General features: G+C 41.5%; 2 protein-coding genes across 2 annotated transcripts in view; one reads left to right on the top strand and one right to left on the bottom strand.

The window, feature by feature from the left end:
- Positions 1-9,538, top strand: part of LOC133659656 (adenylate cyclase type 2-like) — a 78,087-nt gene extending 68,549 nt beyond the window's left edge. Inside the window, exons 22-24 of the mRNA XM_062062241.1 lie at positions 1,094-1,208; positions 3,466-3,590; positions 9,178-9,538. Coding sequence (XP_061918225.1) covers positions 1,094-1,208; positions 3,466-3,590; positions 9,178-9,330 — 393 coding nt within the window. The 3' untranslated portion in view covers positions 9,331-9,538. The remainder of the gene's footprint in view (positions 1-1,093; positions 1,209-3,465; positions 3,591-9,177) is intronic.
- Positions 9,539-10,323: 785 nt separating this feature from the next.
- The window catches only part of dnah5 (dynein, axonemal, heavy chain 5), a 251,509-nt gene continuing 235,984 nt past the window's right edge, over positions 10,324-25,848 (bottom strand). Inside the window, exons 88-89 of the mRNA XM_062062242.1 lie at positions 20,762-20,993; positions 10,324-13,101 (exon numbers count right to left, since the gene is read on the bottom strand). Coding sequence (XP_061918226.1) covers positions 12,950-13,101; positions 20,762-20,993 — 384 coding nt within the window. The 3' untranslated portion in view covers positions 10,324-12,949. The remainder of the gene's footprint in view (positions 13,102-20,761; positions 20,994-25,848) is intronic.

Consider the following 25,848-nt stretch of genomic DNA (forward strand, 5'->3'; position numbering starts at 1 on the left):
AGAATTGCAACCTAAACAACAGAAACTATTTTATGTACACTGGTGGCGCGCTGTGCAGGGAGGCGGTGGACCAACACAACACCACAGCGCATTAATGCGCCTGGAATGATCCAAACGCAAGAAAAAGCATATTGCAAGACCCTTTTTTCATATAGGAGATGTCTAATGATAATATATTTCCTGAATTGAAAAAAAAACACCATTAAAAAAACCAAAACACCTGCAGATACCAAAACGCAGAAATTAAATGTGTTTTCTTAATCACCCCCTTAAGTCATCCAGCAGCTATACAATTTGAAAAATATATTGTTGAATAGAGGATATGTGTATTTTTTTATTTATTTATGACACTTCAATTACCGTGAGACACACACGCAGGATTACTTTTTTTCTCACATCTGTGTGTGCGTAACTCATGCAGTTTGCATGTGTTTAAAACAGTGCTCGCAGAACAGTTTTAGTCTTGATAAATGACATTGCGCGTGCAGAATAATTATATTTGCATCTTCTCCTGCCAGTATTGTGGGTGTTCTTTTAATCAGCATATATTCTGTTTATTCATGAAAGATCAACACACCAAATGGATTGCATATTTTTGCTTATTTAAGAGATGCAATCCTCTGCTTACGAGTTTAGTAGATCATCTTTTTGTGCACAGTCAAGTTTGCACGTGTATTAGTACACGCAAATCTATAGGTCAGGCCCGTACTACGCACTATAAAATTACCTCCAGTCTTCTGAGGCAAGCTGAGGCAGGTCTCCAATATTTGGGAGCTAAAAGGTGGCATCAAACAACAAGCCTAAAATCACTACTCTTGTCTATTTTAGGGGGAATTGTACCTGCAGACATCGTTTTTAGGGTCCAAAACTATGGAAAAACTGCCCATGTTTTTAGCATTAGAGGGGCCTTTTGTGAAAATGAAAATGTTAACTTCCTTAACTAACATAAAATAAATTAACCACTGTCGAATTAAACTAAATACAACTAAATCAAAGTAAAATTGTATATACTTTAATGGAGCGTGTAATGGGCCATGCAAACAAACACTGTTTTTCTCATGTTATGGCCATATGTTGTGTTGTGTATTCACAGGAACATGACCGGCAGTACATGCACATTGGGACCATGGTGGAGTTTGCTTTTGCTTTGGTGGGGAAGCTGGATGTTATCAACAAACACTCCTTCAATGACTTTAAACTGCGAGTTGGTGGGTTAAAAGAAACACACACTGTTGTGAGAGTGAGTCTGTTATGGGATATGTCTGCCTGCGCTATTAATGCAAAAACAGGGAAGACATGTGTGGTATTAGATACAGGGTGTATAGTAAACGACAACAGAGGAGAAAGTAAGAGTGAATCAGCAATGAAGGTCCCAGCTCAACGCATGTGGTGAGAGCAAGAGTCAATAACTTCAATCGGACTGGAGGGCCCAGCATGCGATGCCCCATTAACTCAGCAGTATGCTTGTGTGACAGCACATCCCTGCTGCTTCCTGACGGACTCGCAGAGAAGAATACGAGATACCACCAACTGTGACATAAGAAATTAATATCAGGCCAACTGCGTGCCGTTTCTTCAATTTCCACCACTGTAGAAATGGACTCATTGGCCAGCCTAGTAAGTGGGGTTGTGTGCTGTGCAGTGCTCCGTAGCAAGCTTTGGCAGACATGTACAGTGTTCCGGATCAAAAACCTCCAGGCATTTAACTTTCACTTAAGGTCTTGTTCATTGAGATATTGCAAAATGCTATGTTTACTCAGCACACGCACAGTACTTTCACTTGCCTGTAGATATTTTCATTTATCCAGTTCGTTGTAGTGTCAGCTCAGAGCTATTCAGATTGTCTTAGAAGACGTTTCGCCTCCCATCCAAGCAGGCTTCATCAACTCTTGCTTAGAGGACCCTTGACCATTGATGCAACCAGATGGAACGCTAACAACTGTTTTTGTGCTGGCAGAGGTTTTGGGGTGCCGGATGTAAACAACCAATCAGACTATTTTAGCTGACATATTTTGAATATAATATCTCACTTTGAGCTCATTTTCTTCACATTTGAGATATAAATTGAATGGTAAATATAAATGTTAAATGTTAATATAAATGGTGAATACAAAACGTTAAATCTTAATCTTAGTTTTAATTGGTGAATGTTGGATATGAATATTAAATATAAATGTTAAATTTAATATTTAACTCTAAATGTTATTTACTCTTATTTAATCATATCTTAATGTTATTTAATCCGACCCATTTTCCTTTACATAGCAGTTGCTAAAGCTTTTGTTGACTTTCTGTTCTCAATTTATTCATTATATTATTACTTATGGAGTATATTGTGAATAAATTGAGAACAGGAAGTGAACAAAAGTTTTAGCAACTGCTATGTAAAGGAAAAAGGGTAGGATTAAATAAGATCTGCTTCTTCCTACTCCTTTTCAAACATGTTCAATATAGAAACTGGAAATTGTGATGTATCATGTTGTATGCATGCATGTTTGAAATAAACTCAAACTCAAACTCAATGTTAAATCAAAATGTTAAATCTAAATCAAAATGTTAAATGTTCATTATAAATGTTAACTGTAAATGTTAAATGTTCATTATAAATGTTAACTGTAAATGTTAGATCTAAATCTAAATGTTAATTATGAATGTTGAATGTTAAATTTAAATGTTAAATATACATTTGAAATCTAATTTTAAATATAATTGTTGACGCTCAAATAAAATCCATCTATCCATCCATTTGTTACCGCTTGTGCCTCTCAGGGTTGCGGGGCTGGCTGGATGTTAAATATAAATGTTAATCTAAATGCTGAATGTTAAACCTAAATGTTAAATCTAAAACTAAATGGTAAATACAAATATTACATATATCTATCCATCCTTATCTACCGCTTGTGCCTCTCGGGGTCGCAGGGGTGGCTGGATTTTAAATCTAAATGTTAGTCTAAATGTTAAATCTAAATGTTGAATATTAAATCTAAATGGTAAATTTAAATATTACATATATATGTCAATTATAAATGTTAAATATGAATGTTGAATCTTGATCTAATGTTGAATATGTTAAATGTAATCAATGTTAAATGTAAAATATAAATGTTAAATCTAAGTATCTCACCAAGTGTAACGTAACAATTTAGAAAATGTGCAAACATTCCACTGTTCCTATGTCTAAATTTCTGCCAGCCTTTCTGTGAGGCAGATGGACAGTGACAATAAGGAATACATTTGTTATTTAAAATGTGATTACATTTTTGCATTTGACTATGATTTTTCACCACATTGCGAATAAACAATTTTGTTTAAGCATGGCCCATCTTGTAGAGCATACTGTAAATATTTTGAATCTGGTACTAGGCGCTCAGACGAAATCTGTCCTATCTAAATCTCGTATCATAGTATCGTAATGATAGTTGGGACACTATGATGATTCCATTCCGATAATGACTTTCCCCACAGGTATTAACCATGGTCCAGTGATCGCTGGAGTCATTGGAGCACAGAAACCACAGTATGATATCTGGGGGAACGCAGTGAATGTAGCCAGCAGAATGGACAGCACAGGAGTCCTGGGGAAAATACAGGTAAATAGTACACAGTAGCATTACATTGATGGCCTTCAACAAGAGAACAATGTCAATACGAATCTGAGGTTGCTCTCTTTTTATTGAACTTAGAAATAAGTATTTTATCCAAAATAATATAGTCCATAATAGTAATATAATAATAGGATATAATGGTCCTGCAACACATATGATTGACATTGTCATGCCCAATGACTGTTGAGTCAGACTGAAGTCAAAGTGCAACAAAATATTATATGCAGACTAGTTAATTTACAAAACCCAAAACCAGTGAAGTTGGCACGTTGTGTATTTCGTAAATAAAAACAGAATACAAAGATTTGCAAATCCTTTTCATCTTATATTGAATTGAATATACTGCAAAGACAAGATATTTAATGTTCGAACTGGGAAACTTAATGTTTTTTTGCAAATAATCATTAACTTAGAATTTAATGGTGGCAACACATTTTAAAAAAGTTGGCACAGTGGCATTTTTACCACTGTGTTACATGGCCTTTCCTTTTAACAACACTCATTACACATTTGGGACTTGAGGAGACCAATTTTTGAAGCTTTTCAAGTGGAATTCTTTCCCATTCTTGCTTGATGTACAGCTTAAGTTGTTCAACAGTCTGGGGTCTCTGTTGTGGTATTTTAGGCTTCATATTTCACCAAACATTTTCAATGGGAGACAGGTCTGGACTACAGGCAGGCCAGTCTAGTACCCACACTCTTTTACTATGAAGCCATGCTGTTGTAACACGTGGCTTGGCATTGTCTTGCTGAAATAAGCAGGGGCATCCATGATAATGTTGCTTGGATGGCAACATATGTTGCTCTAAAACCTGTATGTACCTTTCAGCATTAATGGTGCCTTCAAAGATGTGTAAGTTACCCATGCGTTGGGCACTAATACACCCCCATACCATCACAGATGCTGGCTTTTGAGGACACGACGTCCACAGTTTCCAAAAACAATTTGAAATGTGGACTCGTCAGACCACAAAACACTTTTCCTCTTTGCATCAGTCCATCTTAGATGAGCTCGGGCCCAGGGAACCCAGCGGTGTTTGTGGGTGTTGTTAATAGATGGCTTTCGCTTTGCATAGTAGAGTTTTAACTTGGATTTACAGATTTAGCGACGGACTGTAGTTAATGACAGTGGTTTTCTGAAGTGTTCCTGAGCCAATGTGGTGATATTCTTTACACAGTGATGTGCTTTTTGATGCAGTACCGCCTGAGGGATTGAAGGTTTGTAATATTGTCGCTTACAGGCAGTGATTTTTCCAGATTCTCTGAACCTTTTGATTATATTACAGACCGTAGATGGTGAAATCCCTAAATTCCTTGCAATAGCTCGTTGAGAAACGTTGTTCTTAAACTGTTCGACAATTTGCTCACCTATTTTTTCACAAAGTGGTGACTCTCGTCCCATCCTTGTTTGTGAATGACTAAGCATTTCATGGAAGCTGCTATTATACCCAATCATGGCACCCACCTGTTCCCAATTAGCCTGTTCACCTGTGGGATGTTACAAATAAGTGTTTGATGAGCATTCCTTAACTTTCTCAGTCTTCTTTGCCACTTGTGCCAGCTTTTTTGAAACATTTTGCAGGCATCAAATTCCAAATGAGCTAATATTTGCAAAAAATAACAAAGTTTTCCAGTTCAAACGTTGAGTATCTTGTCTTTGCAGTCTATTCAATTGAATATAGGTTGAAAAGGATTTGCAAATCATTGTATTCTGTTTTTGTTTACGATTTACACAACGTGCCAACTTCACTGTTTGTTTTTTTTTATATAAGTTTAATAGAATATGTATAAGATGCAAACATTGCATTAATAAACATAATATGCGTCAGACTGTTCATGGTCAGCAATAATGATCCACCTTGGGAAAAGTAGTATTGGTAGGAAGCAAAACGTTATTGATTCTTACAGTATATTTGCCACTGTCAAGTTCCGATCAGATTGCGTTTTCTCTTCAACTATTTGTTATTAAAAATTCTCCTAGGAAGCATTGTTGACATTTTAAATGACAGAACAAATGCATCAAAGATAAAACCTTTTACATTACCGGTACATGTGATGTTTAAAGCTCTTTCATCTGCTCCCTGGCTGAGCGCTGATAAAATGTGATGCGTTTTCTACCTGAATGACGTTATTGAAGCATCCATTCAGTCCTACTTCACTGCCTGCACGCTCCTGATAGACCGAGATGCTGCACACTTCCAAGAATAGCAGTTGATATTTTAAGGCTTGAAATGATCCAAAAATACAGTTTTCAGAAGGCTTGTATTCCCATAGCCCATATTTGTTCTGCTCACTGTGACTACAGTTTATAAGTGTGTTGGGAACCAACATCCAGGTGTTTGTTATGTATTATGTTTTGTCTGCTGGCCGCTATTATCTGAGCTCGGTCAAAATCGATTGGTAAAGTATCCCACATGGTCTGTAATTATTGTGTCACGTGTCCAAATAATAACCGGAGACACTTCAGCTTGCTCAAATGAAGTTGCTTTTTGTGTTGCCCAATGTGAAGTGAAGTGAAGTGAATTACATTTATATAGCGCTTTTTCTCAAGTGACTCAAAGCGCTTTACATAGTGAAACCCAATATCTAAGTTACATTCAAATCAGTGTGGGTGGCACTGGGAGCAGGTGGGTAAAGTGTCTTGCCCAAGGACACAACGGCAGTGACTAGGATGGCGGAAGCGGGGATCGAACCTGCAACCCTCAAGTTGCTGGCACGGCCGCTCTACCAACCGAGCTATACCGCCCCAAATGTGTGTTTGTTGGGCTTTAATTGTTTGTGTCTGCACCATTATTGTAGCTACCATAATTTCCGCTCTATGGACCGCATCTAAATATAAGGCATACCTAACCAAAATTTTATTTTGTACATACATTGGGCGGACAGGTCACTCGCTTGTGTTCTTTCATAAATGTAACAGAAGACAGTGCTTGTAACCTGGCATCTGCATCCTACTGAATCCGCTAAACTTCTTCTTCGGCACGTAGCTGTTTGGCCTTTTGAAGCCTGTTAGAGGTGATGAATTTCCGTCCCGTGCAGCGGACATTTCCTTTTTTAATGGTCTGCTAGATCTTCTTCGGCTTTAGATGTCACGGTTTGATGAGCGTTGCTTGCAGCATGACTCCAAGGATGCAGAGTTAGCAGAAGAAATGCGGGTAAAAGTATATTTAAATTGCAACAGGGAGGGGCTCAGGAAGCAGAATAATAAGCAAAATGATCCAGAATCAAGAGGCAGGGGACACCGAGCTATAAACCCTCTTGATTAGCAATCAGGGACAAGTGCCTCCACTGGTCGCCAATCAAGAGCAGGTGAGGGGAAACAGTGCTCAGAGGCAGGAACACAACACAAATAACAGGAAGTAGAAACTAGAAATAAGAACGCTGGACAGGAGCTAAAACACCAAACACCGGAAAACACAAACATGACCAAACTGTCAGTAGCAAGCCTGACATTGGGGTTGTGTCCTGTGGATTTCCTTGTTTCTTCTCCTCCTGACTGAAAGCTTGTGTGAGTGCATTTGATTTAATGTGAACAATTTCAGTGGTCTGATGTGTCGAGGCTACATTTATTGGCAGCATGCGAAGCTCGTCAACCCAGAAAAAATCCACGTTAGCCCATTCGTTGTATGAAGCGCGGGGTTCAAAGCACTGGAAAAAAGCATCAACTTGTACTCCAAAAATTACGCCCGTATAGCCCGCCCCGTGGGTTTGAGACACCTGATCTAGCAGAAGTACAGTTAAATATTGTATCTAGGTTTCCATCTGTAAAAAATGGGAAGGGTCAATACTGTTGCCTGTAGGAAGCAGTGTGGGGCCCGAACAAACTGGTCTAAGCTAAACCCCGGCGACGCACACTTGGTCCATTTACCGGTCTGGCAGCAGTCATTCCCGATGGACCCCCATCCACCATTTCAGAGCATCCACCCAACACACCAGCTAGACGAAGGGGGTCTCGGGTACTCAACTCGCTTCTCTCCTTTGGAGGAAGAACAGGACATCAATGTTTTTTCAATGTTGTGCAAAATTTGTTATGAAACAGTTGGATAATGTCTGACTTTAACAGTTATAGAAATATAACCACTAAAAAGGAAATGATCCGCCCACCTTTGTTTACATTCAAGAGCTATGGCTTGCGCTTAGCGGTTAGCATATCCTCCTACGGTGTGTAGTGTAGCATGTTTAGCTATTCCTTATCCCCTGGGAAAGACACTTGTAAGAAAAGTGCTTTATCTTCCGCCATGGAGGCGAGGGTTGCTGAAGTGGCTTTGGTGCACTCTCGAGGGACATTGCTATGCTACAGTGTGTTGAGGAGGTGGCGTTCGTTCGCTTGTTGCCGTCAAATTTGCGGGAAACAGCTAGAATGTGTCGTCAACCTGCACTGTCATGATTTAACAATGATATTAAAAGCTTTATCGTTTATATCAGTAGCTCCTAACCTTTTTCCTCTGTAGTGGAAAAGTTTGGCCCCGGGACCTACTCAAATACTAACACTAAATTAGTCATCTTACTTTTGATTTTAATAATAATAATACATATTATTATATCTAACATATTTAGTTTAACAGGTTAACAACCTTGTCAAATGACATAAACTGATTAGAAACATATGTACTGTACTAACCAAATATATTGCTAAGCAAATAACTCATAAATAAGTGATGAAAAATACATATACATGCAATTATGTAAAGCTGAAATAAGTAAATAAAATACATTCATTATAAATAATAATATATATGTTTATTTAATAAAATTATAGTGCAAATAAAACATACAGTTTCACTACTGTAGTCATATTTTTTGTGCTTGAGAAACATCACTATGACTTTAGTTTCAGACTTCTTCTGTTTGTTTATGACTGCCACAAGTGGTGTCAAAGTTTATTGCAACTGAGTACCTGTCATGATCTTTTGTTACAGATCATGCCTTATCCTCAGTTTATTGATATTTTTCTATGTTTTAGTTCCCGTCTTGCGCTCTTATTTTGTGGTTTTTCACTTCCTGTTTTCTCCTTTTCTGTAGCAGCTTTACGCCTGCCTTTGAGCACTTTTCCCCTCACCTGTTTTCTGTTGGTCATTAGCACTATTTAAGTGGAGCTTGATTCACCATTTGGTTGTCGGGACATTATTCACTGGCCACTGTTGATGATTATTTCCATGCTGAGATCAAGTATGCACATACTTTGTGGACGCCGTCTGCTCCACATTCTTTTACAAGTGTTTTTGCTGTGTTCCAGCATTTTGCTTTGTTTCCTTTATAGTCTGTCCAGTCATAGCACTTCCCTGTTGCTCTCGCTTTTTGTTTGTTTAATCATTAAATACCCTTTTTTACTGCACACTGCCTCCTCGTTCGTCTGCATTTAAAATCACTACAACCTCCGTCGTCTCACACAACACACCCCTAACAGTACCACTGCACCCCATACTGACCAAAGCTGAGAAACATATTTTTGGTGGCCCCCTACGGGAGGCTTGCGGCCCAACAAATACTGATCTATATTGTGCAACCCTAGTACATTGTGATCGTCCATTGATTCTATATTTATTTCCCTACACTTTTTTTTCATCTACAGGTGACAGAGGAGACGAGTCGCATCCTCCTGACGCTGGGCTACGTGTGCTCTTGTAGAGGCATCATTAACGTCAAGGGCAAAGGAGAGCTCAAGACCTTCTTTGTTCACACAGAAATGACCCGGTCACTGTCCCAAGGGAATATGATGCCATGAGACATGAGATTTTTTTAGCTGCACAGCCAACTTTTGAGCATCTCATTTGCAGCAAAACAGTGAAAATAATAGATCTGCACTGAGAGGACAAAAAACTTTTGCATTCCCAGTAAAACATGTTGCAGCTGTAGTATATATTTTGCACTTATCTAAGTGTAAGAGGAGACCATGTATCTTAATGCAACCAAACAAAACATGAACTTGCAACCTAAGAAATGATTTGCAAAGTTAATTTAAAAATTTAAAAAAAAAAAAAAAAAAAAAAAAATATATATATATATATATATATATATATATATATATATATATATATATATATATATATATATATATATATATATATATATATATATATATATATATATATAGAGAGAGAGAGAGACATACTTTTTTTTTCTTTGGTTTCAATATTTTCCTGGGGGTAGGCTCAACTTCAACCTTGTGGGCGGGGCCTCTTTTGAACAATATTTTATTGGTCAGTCTCCAATAGTGGCTGCTGATTACTTCAGCTCAACACATTTAGAGGGAATACAATTTGGAATAACAATTTGAGTGTGAATGTTGTCCTGTGAATGTTGTCTGTCTATCTGTGTTGGCCCTGCGATGATGTGGCGACTTGTCCAGGGTTTACCCCGCCTTCCACCCAAATGCAGCTGAGATAGGGTCCAGCACGCCCCGTGACCCCAAAAAAGAGACAAGCGGTAGAAAATGTATGGATGAATGGAAGACCAAAGACAAGGAGTGGACGAAAATGACCAATAAAAATGATTCTAACATATTGTTCAGAGGAGGTCCCATCACAAGACTCAAGTTGAGTTTAACTAAAAAAACATAAAAAAATACAAATTTGCAAACAAATAAATATTTGGAAAAAAACTAAAAGATTAGACAAAAAAATAAAAAATTTGTAACTAATAAAACTGATTTAGAACCATATATTTTGGATTAAAAATACATATTTTTTCAATTTCAAATCTTTTATTTGTGGTCAAAAGTCTTATTTTTTTTTGTTGGAAATCATTTTTTGTTTGGTTGCATAAAATATAAAAGATCAAATGTAGCATGTACCAGGTTACCAATAAAACCATTAAATGTATTAGATTTTTGGAATGAGTGAAGCCAAAGTGGCATGGATCGGTCCCAACAAGTGACTTTTTCTTCAAAAAGAATACATAATGTATCGCTGACTCAATTCTGGCAGCCTTTTGAAGAGGAAAGCGCTGTCAATCAACAAATGAATCCCTGTTCCATTCACTTTACACCTGTTGGATTACAGCTGATGTATGACTCAAAGAACGGGGACAACAAGAACGGCTTTTGTTCAGCATCGGAAAAGATTTTCAGTTTGACTTTAGTTTTAATTAAATGAAACATGGAAGACATTTTCTTAAAATGAAGGCTACAAAAGGAGTAATGCATGACTACAGTTTCAAAATTAAGACACATGTTTATAGAACTCCATCTACCTTGGAAGCATGGAGACTTGAATGTAAAAAGTGTTACGCAAAGCTCTTTTCACACTTAAATCAGCTTGTCATGATTGGCTGTTTGCACAAAACAAGGTTAAAAAGCAGATACATGTAACATTGCAATAGCGAAATTCTTCAAAATGCTTTAAGTGTGACAATAAGTGGGCCTGCTGGTATGTACAGGGTAGCTTTAGAGAACAGTGACATGGTACAGTGCTTTTGTACGAAAAGACAAAACACAAAATGTGTTTTCATGTTTTAATGATGCTATTTTTTTTCTTTGTTTTTTTTGTAAAAATGCCATTAAATTTCTATGTATTTCAGTCTTGTGACATGCTTGAAAATGAGCAGCAAAATACTGTCGAAAAAAAGAACTGACAAAACAAAATCAAATTCAAGCTGCAGTATTTTTAAAGACCAACAAATGGTTTGTTTGAAAGAAAAAAAATACTATGATAATAAACTCTTAAAATATAGTCAAAAAAGGAATCAATGAAAAAAAAAACCTATTCTTTGGCTGATTTTTAAAATGTACACTGTGGGCAATGCTATTAGACGGTATATGATGTGTGGGGCCACTTATATACTAAAGGTTCACATCTAACACACCCCATAAATGGATCACAGTGTTTTGTTGTTATCATGGCAATCATGGATGGACAGTGTGCGGATTTTTACAGACAGTCATCTCTTGCCACATGGCGCTTCAAATAATTCGGCTTTACTGCACCGCATTTTTTTTTTAAAGCATTTTCTGCAGATTTTTTTGGCCTAAATTAAGTGTTACATCTTATTAATGTATTAATGTATTACAACACAATAGTTGGCTTATTTTCTGTTATGATATAGACACTCACCAAGCAAGACTTCTGTTTCTAGGTTTAAGGTGACAATGCTAACAACACGGCCACAATCTTGGCGCTACGGTGTCTTCACCGCGACCACATTTGACTTACTTTTTTGCAGAACAACTTTTTGAATGACTTCATCTTCAACTTCAACTCCTTCAACACCTCATTGATGACACATTTCTGCATTGGTGAGACTTTTCAAGCTAGCATTTAAAAAAACAAAAACGAGTCGCGAGATTTACCGGCACTGCTATCAGCAATGCTAAGTGAAGATGAACTCAACTAATGATCATAGCTGCAACGGTCAAGTTGACCAACTTTTGACCGAACAACTTACAGTAACCCCGAATTTGTGCACTACCCACTTTAGCTGCCACATGGCAGAAGAGTGTTGAATATCTACAAATGTGTTTTGTAGCAATTCCAACTTTGACCACAGCGTCAATTGCTATGTAGAGTGGCGCTTTCCATCATTTTCAGCCAACTGACTTGCAAGATCCACCAAGGAATAGGGCCATTCAAATCCCTTCCCTACTGTAGGCTTGTGGTTTCAGCACGTTGAAGCTCAGTTTTAATCTAAGGGGAATTACCCGGGATGTGACGAAGTATTTCTACGTTGTAGTGGCCGGGTGACAACCATAGCAATGACGCTTAAAGGATCTTCTGGGCTACTGATGACTACTTCAATCTACAGTAGAAAACCACTCACGGTTAGAATGTTGGGTGAAACAAGTGAAAAGGTGACTATATAGGGTGTTGTTAATGTTAAGAGGGCTCTAATTACGTCAAAAAAACATATTTAAAAGGCTGTGAACTGTTATTTTCATTCTCCAATTATGAAAATATTTAAGATCCTGCTTTGTGGAAAATTGTTTACAATGGTCAGCCGCGATAAACAAGGGTCGACTGCACCAGATTCCACAATCATGGACATTCTTTGTATGCAATTTTACACAGCTTTCTTTGTTTTTCAAGAAAACCAACACCCAATAAGATTGAGCAGTTCTTCTCTGCTGTTTTGTTGTGCAAATACGACACAAGTGAATTTGGTTAATGAAGCTCTTCATTCAGCTTCAACTGTTTATAATCAAGCCATTTTCCTGTGGGGGTCACATCCTGCTACATCTGCTCATGGTGTATTTCAGATGTAAAGGTCACGTTTAGACGCCGCCTCTGCAGGTCCTCAAAGGGTAAAGCTGTGTTATTGTTAGAAGCCAAACAGCAACTGTTTGTCCTTCACTTCCTCTCACTCCCACAGACTCATTTATTGCATGTTGACTTTCTCTCAAAAGTTGGAGATTATTTGACATCACAGAGGAGTGCAACGCCACGCAGGATCCAGAACTCTGGGGCAAGGGAGGTCTTTAGGTCCACCGCTGCAATGTAGTTCAAGTCTGTTCTGACAGGCTTTTTGTAGATTGGACAAGAGTAAAGGCGACTGTCTTTGGTTCCTGCAACACATGGAAGAAAAAGGTGTAATTACTTGTAAACTGTAGAAAATACAAAAATAGGGAACAACATAATCATGATAATCCATCATTACTGTTATTATAGTTAATATTACTAAAAGGGTAACTCCTGGGGTTTAAGCCTTTGTTTTAATCAAGGGCCCTTGAATGCACTACAGTTATGTGCTACAACAGGGTTTGCGCATTAAAAGGCATTAAGTCATTAAATTGATTTTGCGAAAATGAAGACCTTAAAGGGCTACTGAAACCCACTACTACCGACCACGCAGTCTGATAGTTTATATATCAATGATGAAATCTTAACATTATAACACATGCCAATACGGCCGGGTTAACTTATAAAGTGACATTTTAAATTTGCCGCTAAACTTCCGGTTCGAAACGCCTCTGAGGATGACGTATGCGCGTGACGTAAACCGGCGAACACGGGTATGCCTTCCACATTGAAGCCAATACGAAAAAGCTCTGTTTTCATTTCATAATTCCACAGTATTCTGGACATCTGTGTTCGTGAATCTGTTTCAATCATGTTCATTGCATTATGAAGAAGGAAGCTGAGCAAGCAAAGAAGAAAGTTGTCGGTGCGAAATGGACGTATTTTTCGAACGTAGTCAGCCACAACAGTACCCAGCCGGCGCTTCTTTGTTTACATTCCCGAAAGATGCAGTCAAGATGGAAGAACTCGGATAACAAAGACTCTAACCAGGAGGACATTTGACTTGGATACACAGACGCCTGTAGAGAACTGGGACAACACAGACTCTTACCAGGATTACTTTGATTTGGATGACAAAGACGCAGACGTGCTACTGTGAGTATGCAGCTTTGGCTTTTTTTTGCGTATGTACGTAACTTTTTAAAAATATATAAGCTTTATGAACCTTGGGTTAGGTGAACGGTCTTTTGGGCTGAGTGATTGTGTGTGTTGATTATGTGTTTGAATTGTATTGGCGTGTTCTATGGAGCTAGGAGCTAGCAGAGGAGCTAGGAGCTAGCATAACAAACACGCCGGTGTTATTATGCAGGATTAATTTGTGGCATATTAAATATAAGCCTGGTTGTGTTGTGGCTAATGGAGTATATATATGTCTTGTGTTTATTTACTGTTGTAGTCATTCCCAGCTGAATATCAGGTACCGTGAGTATGCAGCCTTGGCTGCTAAACATTCGATAACTTGACCGTATGTGCGCGTCACGTACGTAACTTTTTAAAAATATATAAGCTTTATGAACCTTGGGTTAGGTAAACGGTCTTTTGGGCTGAGTGATTGTGTGTGTTGATCAGGTGTTTGAATTGTATTGGCGTGTTCTATGGAGCTAGGAGCTAGCAGAGGAGCTAGGAGCTAGCATAACAAACACGCAGGTGTTTTTATGCAGGATTAATTTGTGGCATATTAAATATAAGCCTGGTTGTGTTGTGGCTAATAGAGTATATATATGTCTTGTGTTTATTTACTGTTGTAGTCATTCCCAGCTGAATATCAGGTCACCCCCGGCTCTCACAGCATCTTCCCTATCTGAATAGCTTCAACTCCCCACTAGTCCTTCACTTGCACTTTACTCATCCACAAATCTTTCATCCTCGCTCAAATTAATGGGGAAATTGTCGCTTTCTCGGTCCGAATCTCTCTCACTTCATGCGGCCATCATTGTAAACAATAGGGAACTTTGCGTATATGTTCAACTGACTACGTCACGCTACTTCCGGTAGGTGCAAGCCTTTTTTTTATCAGATACCAAAAGTTGCAATCTTTATCGTCGTTGTTCTATACTAAATCCTTTCAGCAAAAATATGGCAATATCGCGAAATGATCAAGTATGACACATAGAATAGATCTGCTATCCCCGTTTAAATAAAAAAAATTCATTTCAGTAGGCCTTTAAATGGCATTAAAACACAATAAATGTGATGTCTAGTGGCATTAAAACATGTAATAGGACTGGACTGGACCAATAGTAAATACGTCAATCCATCAAACGATGAATAAAATTTAACTTAAAAACATTGCGGTCATTGAAAAATTGCTGCATCTGTCAGTGTGTTTCTTTTCTCCGTCTCTGGCTTTCAAACTGGACACAAGAGGTCTTGTAAGGTCCGAATGCGAGAAAAGCGTTGCCTCCATAGCGGAAACTGCGCTGGACGGTAAAATCAAACTTTGCCATTTTTCGGTGACTGTAGGCGTGTAGTCCTTAACTGTGACATCATGTCATGTTCATGAGGAAGCTGAGCTTGTTTCATACTCAACTCCTTTATTTCAGTCATCTCCTCTTCAACAGACATGAGCTAACTTGATTACCATTAGCAGAACTCATGATTCAGGCACCTCACGTGACCTAAGATGGTCAAACAAGGCAATAGGTTGTATTCACCTGACATCATGTACGGCTCATTAATTAGGCAAGGCTTGAAGTGGTGGGACAGCGAGCGTCTGTTATCATAGTGTTCTGGGCGGCATTTAGCCTTTTTCAGAGAAAAATGCCCCATATTTGCAGTGTTTAGGGCTATTGTTTGAATCGCAAAAAATATATCATTTTGAGTTGCTCAAGAGGTAATCAAGAACAGCAGAATATGTCAAGATTTTTTCGAAAGATGGAAAAAAGTGTCTTGCATTTCAATCCAAGAAGGCAGAGTCGAAGAACACACACGTTTGCAGTGATCACTTTGTTAAAGGTTTGTTTGATATACTTTTAACATTTAGTATTTCCCTGCGACAGTGAGCTGAAAGCTGTTTATTTAAATTGATTTAATTTAATTTATTAATTGATTTATTTTTATATCGGCGCAAGTAAAAACTAGGATAAGTAATCAAAACAAAGGCACGTTGTCTAAGACGATAACACAATTAACTGACATGTTAAAATATAAAGTTCGGAATATATCCAATCACAGCTCTTCATATAACCACAAAGAGGGGTGGGGGTCATAGGCGTCGATGTACAATTCTGCCGGTGGGTGCTCGGACGGGCGGTAAATCTGACGCTACTTTTCTGAGCATGCGCGGTTTTTGCCTGGTGGTGAGACGGTGGCACAGGGCTTAGTGCATGTGCCTCACAATACGAAGGTCCTGAGTAGTCCTGAGTTAAATCACAGGCTCGGGATCTTTCTGTGTGGAGTTTGCACGTTCTCCCCGTGACTGTGTGGGTTCCCTTCAGCTACTCCGGCTTTCTCCCAACGCCAAAATCATGCACCTGGGGATAGGTTGATTGGCAACACTAAATTGGCCCTAGTGTGTGAATGTGAGTGTGAATGTTGTCTGTCTATCTGTGTTGGCCCTGCGATGAGGTGGCGACTTGTCCAGGGTGTACCCCGCCTTCCGCCCGAATGCAGCTGAGATAGGCTCCAGCACCCCCCGCGACCTCAAAAGGGACAAGCGGTAGAAAATGGATAGATGGATGGTGAGAAATCATTTGCCATCAATACCACGTGGGTGCTCGGCATTGTCCGTGGGTGCTCGGGCCCCGAAGCCCCCATGGGATCGGCGCCTATGGTGGGGGTTGGTTAAGAACGCGAGACAATCAGATGTTTTTACTTATGAGATAAGGAAGTCAACCCTAAAACCAAAATGTATCGCTATATCGGGTCTGAACAGGACTTGTTTCAAAATGACCGATTGTGAACAGCCAGGTTCCAGATGTACGTGGTCCTTCACTAAACGTGAATAATTTTATTAAAAAAATATTTTTTTACACAAGCTCGTTTAAAGTGTTAGCCCGCCAACACGGGAACAGGTGCTTTCTTCAGTTTTGAATGTTGTTTCAGTCCCAACTTTTTTGTTATTCCACCGTGATTTTAGTTCTCCACAGTCCAAGTAATTTATTTGTGTGTGCAAATACTCTTAAAAGGCAAACTGTGCCGACTGCTCTTTTTCCCCCCGCCCACTTAAAGCCCCGCTAAGTGCTACCTGGACGGAAATATTTCACCAACAAAGCCTTACCCGAGCTCTATCAGCAGGCAGTGTGCTCTTACATCGAAAGTCTTGTTAAAGGCCTACTGAAACCTACTACTACCGACCACGCAGTCTGATAGTTTATATATCAATGATGAAATCTTAACATTGCAACACATGCCAATACGGCCGGGTTAACTTATAAAGTGACTTTTAAAACTTCCCGGGAAATATCCGGCTGAAACGTCGCGGTATGATGACGTATGCGCGTGACGAAGTCCGAGTAACGGAAGTTATGGTACCCGTAGAATCCTATACAAAAAGCTCTGTTTTCATTTCATAATTCCACAGTATTCTGGACATCTTTTGCAATTTGTTTAATGAACAATGAAGGCTGCAAATAAGACAGTTGTAGGTGGGATCGGTGTATTAGCAGCGGACTACAGCAACACAACCAGGAGGACTTTGTTGGAGCGCGAGCCGCGCTAGCCGCCGACCTCACCTTGACTTCCTATGTCTCCGGGCCGCCAAACGCATCGGGTGAAGTCCTTCGTCCTTCTGCCGATCGCTGAAACGCAGGTGAGCACGGGTGTTGATGAGTAGATGAGGGCTGGCTGGCGTAGGTGGAGAGCTAATGTTTTCAGCATAGCTCTGTGAGGTCCCGTTGCTAAGTTGCTAAGTTAGCTTCAATGGCGTCGTTAGCACAGCATTGTTAACCTTCGCCAGCCTGGAAAGCATTAACCGTGTATTTACATGTCCACGGTTTAATAGTATTGTTGATTTTCTATCTATCCTTCCAGTCAGGGCTTTATTTTTTTGTTTCTATATGCAGTTAAAGCACGATGCTATCACGTTAGCTCGTAGCTTAAGCATTTTGCCGATGTATTGTCGTGGAGATAAAAGGCACTGAATGTCCATTTCGCGTTCTCGACTCTCATTTTCAAGAGGATATAGTATCCGAGGTGGTTTAAAATACAAATCCGTGATCCACAATAAAAAAAGGAGAGTGTGGAATCGAATGAGCCAGCTTGTACCTAAGTTACGGTCAGAGCAAAAAAAGATATGTCCATCGCTGCCTCTCAAGTCCTTCACTGTAACGTTCCTCATCTACGAATCTTTCATCCTCGCTCAAATTAATGGGGTAATCATCACTTTCTCGGTCCGAATCTCTCTCGCTCCATTGTAAACAATGGGGAATTGTGAGGAATACTAGCTCCTGTGACGTCACGCTACTTCCGGTACAGGCAAGGCTTTTTTTTATCAGCGAGCAAAAGTTGCGAACTTTATCGTCGATTTTCTCTACTAAATCCTTTCAGCAAAAATATGGCAATATCGCGAAATGATCAAGTATGACACATAGAATGGAACTGCTATTCCCGTTTAAATAAAAAAAAATCATTTCAGTAGGCCTTCAAAGAAGGCTTCTCATCCTCTTCAAGTTTCAAGAGTGATATATGGAGCTCGGATGTCAGTTCAATGTTGAGTCTTACAGCTCGCTGGATTGATTAAAATTTCTAATTTCACAAAGTTGTTTTTCTGTTGACATTTCACAAGAGAGTTTGCACAAGGTCTTTTCAATGTAAGAACCTATTTTCTTTTATAGTTTATTCAAATAGTTTATTTATATGAAGCTTGCCTTTGTCACGTATCATTTTTTACTTTACCATAGTTATATGATCCAGGCAATGTTTTGAGATGTGACTTCTTTATTTTACTTTTTGCACTATTCAGCTTGTTTAGAGTCCTGATTATTTCAATCTGCTAAAGACTGTGGTACTAGCAAGCTGGTTAAGAGTTTTCAGTTGTCCTTTTGACTGAAGAAATGTTTCTTATGGAGTCTCATGGAAAAGTGAGTAAAATGTTTTTTGTCTAAAATAGGGTGAATGATATGGTTCATTTTTTCATATAATGTGGCCAGCCAATATCACCCACCATTAAAAAATCTATTTTTGCAGATAATGTATGTGATCGGTATCAGTATCAGCCAATCTCACCCATAGATAATCAGTATCCGAATTGGCCACATAAAACCCTGATCGCTACATCCCTAATTGTAAGCTTTTGATTATTTATAATAACCATATGGACATGGGCAATTGTTTTTAAGTGGCAATAAAAAATTATGTTAAAAAGCATTAAATTAGATTTTCTGATACCTGAAAAAACCCTGTACGAGATGCAAAAGTGAAACTTAAACATAACTTGATCCGATGCTGCCACACATAAATATATTATACTTTAATGGGGTGGGGGTTTGGGTCCCCACATCTGCAGTCCCCTCCAAGGTTTCTCATTGTATACCATTGGGTTGAGTTTTTGCTTGCCCTGATGTGGGATCTGAGCCGAGGATGTTGTTGTGGCTTGTGCAGCCCTTTGAGACACTTCTGATTAAGGGCTATATAAATAAACTTTGATTGATTGATTGATTTGTCCTAATGAAGTCTCTAATGATGAAACAGTAGGTATTCTTCTCAGATGGGAAAAACCGAAAGACAATACGAACATTTAAGGGGGTCATAGTACAGTATGATTTTTTTTTTCTACATTTCAAACACTTACTTGTGGTCTACATAACATGTTATGGTGGTTCTTTGGTCAAAATGTTGCATAGATTGTTTTACAGACCATCTTCAAGCCCCTTTCTGACCGTCTCTTTAGAATGCACCGTTTTATGGGCGATCTTATTTACTTGCCGTAGTCCTCCTCCAGGCCAAGCCCCCCCTTCAACTGCGTCCTCACCCAGTCAGTCATGTTGTAGTTTTTAGGACTTCCATATCAAGTCTACTGACCAATATAAATTAGAAATACACGCTGCTTTTTATTCGAAATGACAACAGTGGAGGATTTTAGCATGCATGTGCATGTACGAACCAGTCTACCCCAAAACAAGAGGATAGAGAAAATAAGGAATTTATTGATAAACAACTTTGGACTACAATGGATTAAAATGGCTGACTCACATAAAGCTCTTCGGGTAAGCCTCTAACATTTTTGTAGCTATGCGCTGACGTAACTAAGGCAAAATATCTCACTAAAGTCTTCAATTCCAAACGGCTCGTTTGGAGCAAGTTTGGAAGAAGGCAAGATTGTTTTAAAATATCTCCACCATGCTTCTATGGCTTGATTTCACATTTCCAGGACTTATGGGGATCACATATTCACAAAAACAGGTACCAACAAGTAACAAAAGTTGGTTTTAGATGATTAACCCATTTAATCCTATTGTAGTAGTGAACAGCTTTAGTGTTACACTGGAAAATTGAATACATTTTTTAGTCACAGACATTAGTCTTTTGCACAATAATTATGCACATGTGTCTGTTTACAAGAGCTAAGATCTAGTTATAAACCAAGGAGTAAAAAAACATGTTTTGTTTGACTTCACAGTTTACTCACACCACAGACTGTCAAATGTTAGTATCAGTTGTCACAAACAATGTGCAGGGAACAGTCCAATTTCAAGCTCCTCTTACCACAGCAGGGGGTTATCACACGGAAACAGAACATCGAGGAAGAGGGTATGGTGTCATGGTGTTTACCGCCTGCTTGAAAATAGCCTGTTCTCGTCCTGAACAAACCCCTGTGCCATCAATCGATACTCCGACTAAATTGCACTTGTCTATTTATTCTGGGTACACGGACTGTGTGGGAGGCAACTGTTAAAGCAAGAGAGACAAGCTGGGAAAACGTGTCCCTGTGAAGACTCTATAGGAGGTAAAGGTTAACTCTGACTTTTCTGTGTTACGCAATCTCACCGTTATTCTCAGCGTACATCCGGATCACAGGCATCGTCTCAAACAGGACTTTAGGTTTGGAGTCGATGAGTTTGCAAGTACGGCGATCCCACCCGGCCCCCTCCAGGTGGAGGCCATAGACATACACTCCCTCAGCAGCGGGCTGCGTGATGTCATCCTTCATCCACTTGGTCACCTCATTGCAAAGTACCATACGGTCCAGAGCCCAGCCTTTGTTGGCCCGGGTGATCTCCTGTATGAGTACCAAGAGGAATGCCAAAAAGATTAATCGACAAGTTGAAGTGTTTTGTTTTTTTTGGCATGAGAAGTTTGGCTTTATGTAATATTTCCCAGTGTTTTGTGTTCAAGTGCTTTTTCCTCCCTGCTTTTTTTCTACTTCCTGTGCACTTCCCCTGCCTCGTCACTACCAGTGTGGAGCGCTGATTGACACACCTGCCTCAGTTTGGTGATTAGGAACACACACCTGTTGGCAATCCACACCTGAGTGCTTTATATGCAAGTGCCATGTCTCAGAGGGTGCTGGTGCATTGTTGACTGCACACCTTAGTGCAGGGGACTCCAAACTACACTGCTCAAAAAAATTAAAGGAACACTTTGAGAACACATCACATTTCAATGGTGAAAAGAAAAAAATGTCGGATATCTATACTGATATGGACAGTTTAATGTCTCAGGAACAAAAGGATGCCACATCTTTTGATGGAAATACAAGTTTTCAGCCTACAGAGGGCTCAGCATATAGACACCCCAAAAATCAAAGTGAAAAAATTATGTGGCAGGCTCGTCCATTTTGCCTAAATTCAATTTCTGCAACTCAAAATTATTTTCAATATCTTGTGTGGCCCCCACATGCTTGTATGCATGCTTGACAACGTCGCGGCATGCTCCTAATGAGACGACGGATGGTGTCTTGTGGGATGTCCTCCCAGATCTGTCTAAGGGCATCAGTGAGCTCCTGTAAAGTCTGAGGAGCAACCTGGCGGCGTCTGATGGACCGAAACATTTTGTCCCAAGGGTGTTCTATTGGGCTTAGATCAGGTGATCGTGAGGGCCATTCAATTGTGTCAATTCCTTCATCCTCCAGATACTGTCTGCATAAGGCCGGGCATTGACGTGGACCAGGAGGAACCCAGGACCTACTGCACCAGCGTAGGGTCTGACCATGGGTGCAAGGATTTCATCCCGATACCTAATGGCAGTCAGACTGCCGTTCTCTAGCCTGTAGAGGTCTGTTCGTCCCTTCATGGAAATGCCTCCCCAGACCATCACTGACCCACCACCGAACGGGTCATGCTGAATGATGTTGCAGGCAGCATAGCGCTCTCCTTGGCTTCTCTAGACTCTTTCACGTCTATCCCAGACACACGCTCAGGGTAAACATGCTCTCATCTGTGAAAAGCACAGGGCGCCAGTGGCGGACTTGCCAATTCTGGTGTTCTATGGCAAATGCCAATCGAGCTCCACGGTTCTGAGCAGTGAGCACAGGGCACACTACAGGACGTCGTGCCCTGAGGCCACCCTCGTGAAGTCTGTTTCTAACTGTTTAGGCAGAGACATTCACACCAGTAGCCTGCTGGAGGTCATTCTGTAGGGCTCGGGCAGTGCTCAACCTGTTCCTCCTTGCACTAAGCAGCAGATATCGGTCCTGCTGATGGGATGAGGACCGTCTACGGCCCTGTCCAGCTGTCCTATAGTAACTGCCTGTCTCCTGGAATCTCCTCCATTCTCCGGAGATTGTACTGGGAGACACATCAAATCTTCTTGCAACAGCACGCATGGATGTGCCATCCTGGAGGAGTAGGACAATCTGCGCAACTTCAGGAGGGTTAAGAAATCGCCTCATGCTCCCAGTCGTGATAATGACTCTAGCTAAAGCCAACACTTGTGGAAAAACAGTTTAAAAAGATCAAGAGGGAGGAACTTGAAATGGCCTCCACCTGCAAAACCAGTCCTGTTTTGGGGGCCATCTCGTTGTTGCCCCTCTAGTGCACCTGTTGTTAATTCCATCAACACCAATGCAGCTGAAACAGATTAACAACCCCCTCTGCCACGTGCCTGACCAAAACCTTATCAGAAAAGTGCAATTGAATTCATGCCATACCCTGATAAAAAACTGTTCCTTTAATTTTTTTGAGCAGTGTATGTCCCAAACTATAGTCCCATTTTTTTTTGGTTAGTTTTGTTTAAAACAATCTGTTCTGTCCAACCACTCAGGCAAATCATATTGATGATACAGATCCCCATATCTGCCCTACAGATTTACTTTACAAAAGAGAAGTGTGGGAATCTTCTCTTGCTGCCTTATTTGTATTTGACTTTATTAAATATTAAGTTAAAGTTAAAGTTAAAGTACCAATGATTGTGTCCGCCCTGAGATCGGTAGGTTGTGAGTTCAAACCCCAAGTCAGACCAAAGACTATAAAAATGGCACCCATTACCTTCCTGCTTGGCACTCAGCATCAAGGGTTGGAATTGGGGGTTAAATCACCAAAAATGATTCCCAGGGGGCAGCCACTGCTGCTGCTCACTGCTCCTCTCACCTCCCAGGGGGTGATCAAGGGTGATCGAGAACGTTTACGTTCACGCCGTGATCCCTGCAAGTAACCACGCTGCTCTACTCCATGGCAACGCGGCGAAACAAAAAACTTTCAACTCGGGTACCCTCCCGTTCTGGCGTCCAGGGGCAGTCTGGGCGGAGATCTGGTAGCAACACTGCTGCCGGTCTCCAACCAAGAATACTGCAACTGAACGTTGAAGGGCTCACAGATGCCAAAACATCCGTCATCGAGCACATGGCCCACACCACCCAAGCCATGGTCATCCTCCTTCAGGAAACCCACCGCCCAACAGCGGACAAGCTAGCGATCACCAACTTCACGCTAGCTGGGTCAATCCTGAGCAAGAAGCATGGCCTTGCCACGTTTGTCCACAACGATCTGAGCTGGACCCTCGCCGATCGATCACCGGACAACTCCGAGATCGAGTGGCTGCGAGTGGACGTTGGCGACATCAAAATTGTCAACGTCTACAAACCACCACCCTCACAACTCACGCCAGTGTCACTGCCAGTGCTTGAACCACCGTGTGTATATGCTGGTGATTTCAACTGCCGGCATACACGGTGGGGATACAGTACCACCTCACCGAGCGGGGAAACTCTTTCTGACTGGGCAGAGCGCAACTCGCTCAAACTTCTCTACAACCCGAAGGGCCCAGCCAGCTTTCACTCCGCTCGGCATAACACTGACACGAACCCTGACCTGGCTTTCGTGAGTGTCGGTGTGGACACCCAGCTCCCCGACAGACGTGTTCTAGGAATGTTCCCCAGGTCGCAACACCGACCGTCGCTGATATCGGTGCCCGACCTCGTGACAACAGTTCCGAGCGGACCGATGAAGCGATGGAACTTCCGGAAGGCCAATTGGAAACTCTATCGCCTCCATACCAACAAGTCCACACGGTGTCTCCCACCACCAGACACACCCAACGTGGACGAGGCATACCAGGACTTCTGTAGGGCACTAACATCTGCGGCCAAAAAAGCCATCCCACGCGGCCGGCGTAAGAACTACAAACCATGCTGGGATGGCGAGTGCGAGACCCTCTACAGCGCCTTCCTCCGGGCTCCCTATGGCCCGGAGGCTAACAATTCAGCCACTGCCCTTCTTTCCACTCTTGGAAGGAAGAGGCACCAGCGCTGGAAAGAGGCAGTCCACTCCATCGACTTCTCGCACACTAGCCGTATCGCGTGGAGCACTTTGAACAACTTGACTGGTAGGTCTGAGCGCGCACCCCGAACATGCCCCGTTACCGCAAATGCTATTGCAGCACAGGTTGTGAAAAACGGGGCATATACCGGGATAAATCGAGATTTTTCCCGGGCGGTGCGCCAGGAAACTGCAGACCTCTGGAGGACAACAACATCTAGCGAGTGTAACATCTCCGGTGAGTTTTCACCGGAGGAGTTCACAGCTGCCCTCCAGTATACCAAACCAGGCAAGTCTGCTGGGCCTGACAACATCTGCCCAGAACTCGTGCTCCACGCTGCCCCTGCAATGAAGTCCTGGCTGAGAGTTTTCCTGTCTTCTTGCCTGCGCCAACTCCGGATCCCCAGGATTTGGAGAAGGGCCACTGTTGTCGCTATCCCCAAGCCGAACAAGCCAAAGGATGACGTAACGAGCTACAGACCAATCTCGTTGCTCTGCGTCCCCTTTAAAGTCCTCGAGCGCCTGATTCACGCCCGTGTCGAGCCCATCATAGACCCCCACCTCCCCCGGGAGCAGGCGGGTTTTCGACGTGGGAAGTCCACGGTGGATCAGGTCGCCCTCCTTACCCAGGACATCGAGGACTGCTTTGAGGCGAAAAAGAAGGCCGGTGCCGTCTTCATAGACCTGACTGCTGCCTATGACACAGTCTGGCACCGCGGCCTCACCTGCAAACTTCTCCGCCTGCTTCCAGACAGGCACATGGTCAAAATGATCATGGAGCTTGTCTGGAACCGCAGCTTTACTCTCACCACCAGTAACGGAGATAAAAGCAGGTTGCGGCGCCTGAAAAATGGCGTCCCCCAGGGATCTGTCCTGGCTACCCTCCTGTATAACATCTATACATACGACCTGCCTGCCACAGTCTCACGGAGGTTCGCATACGCAGACGATCTCGCGCTGCTGCACTCCGACAGGGACTGGCAGGCCTTGGAGGGAACTCTAAGCCAGGACATGGAGACTTTAGTGGCTTACCTCCATAACTGGAGATTGAAGCTCAGCGAATCCAAGACGGTGACACAAGCTTTCCACCTATACAATTGGGAAGCGGATCGTGAGATCAGGTTCGAGGTGCGGAAGCCGGATGGGGCTTCCCTTACCCTATGCCGGCCTCGTCCTACACCTGAAGACCCTCGCCCTGACCCTAAATACCTTGGGGTCACCCTGGACAGGTCGCTCACTTTCCGTAAACACCTCTTGGCAACACGCAAGAAACTCAACACCCGCGTCTCACTGCTGAGACGGTTGGTCGGGTCCGGTTGGGGTGCCGGGGCAAGAACTCTGCGAACAGCAGCACTTGCCCTGGTCTACTCAACTGCTGAG

Source organism: Entelurus aequoreus, linkage group LG11 (assembly GCF_033978785.1).
Source record: "Entelurus aequoreus isolate RoL-2023_Sb linkage group LG11, RoL_Eaeq_v1.1, whole genome shotgun sequence".
NCBI lineage: Eukaryota > Metazoa > Chordata > Actinopteri > Syngnathiformes > Syngnathidae > Entelurus > Entelurus aequoreus.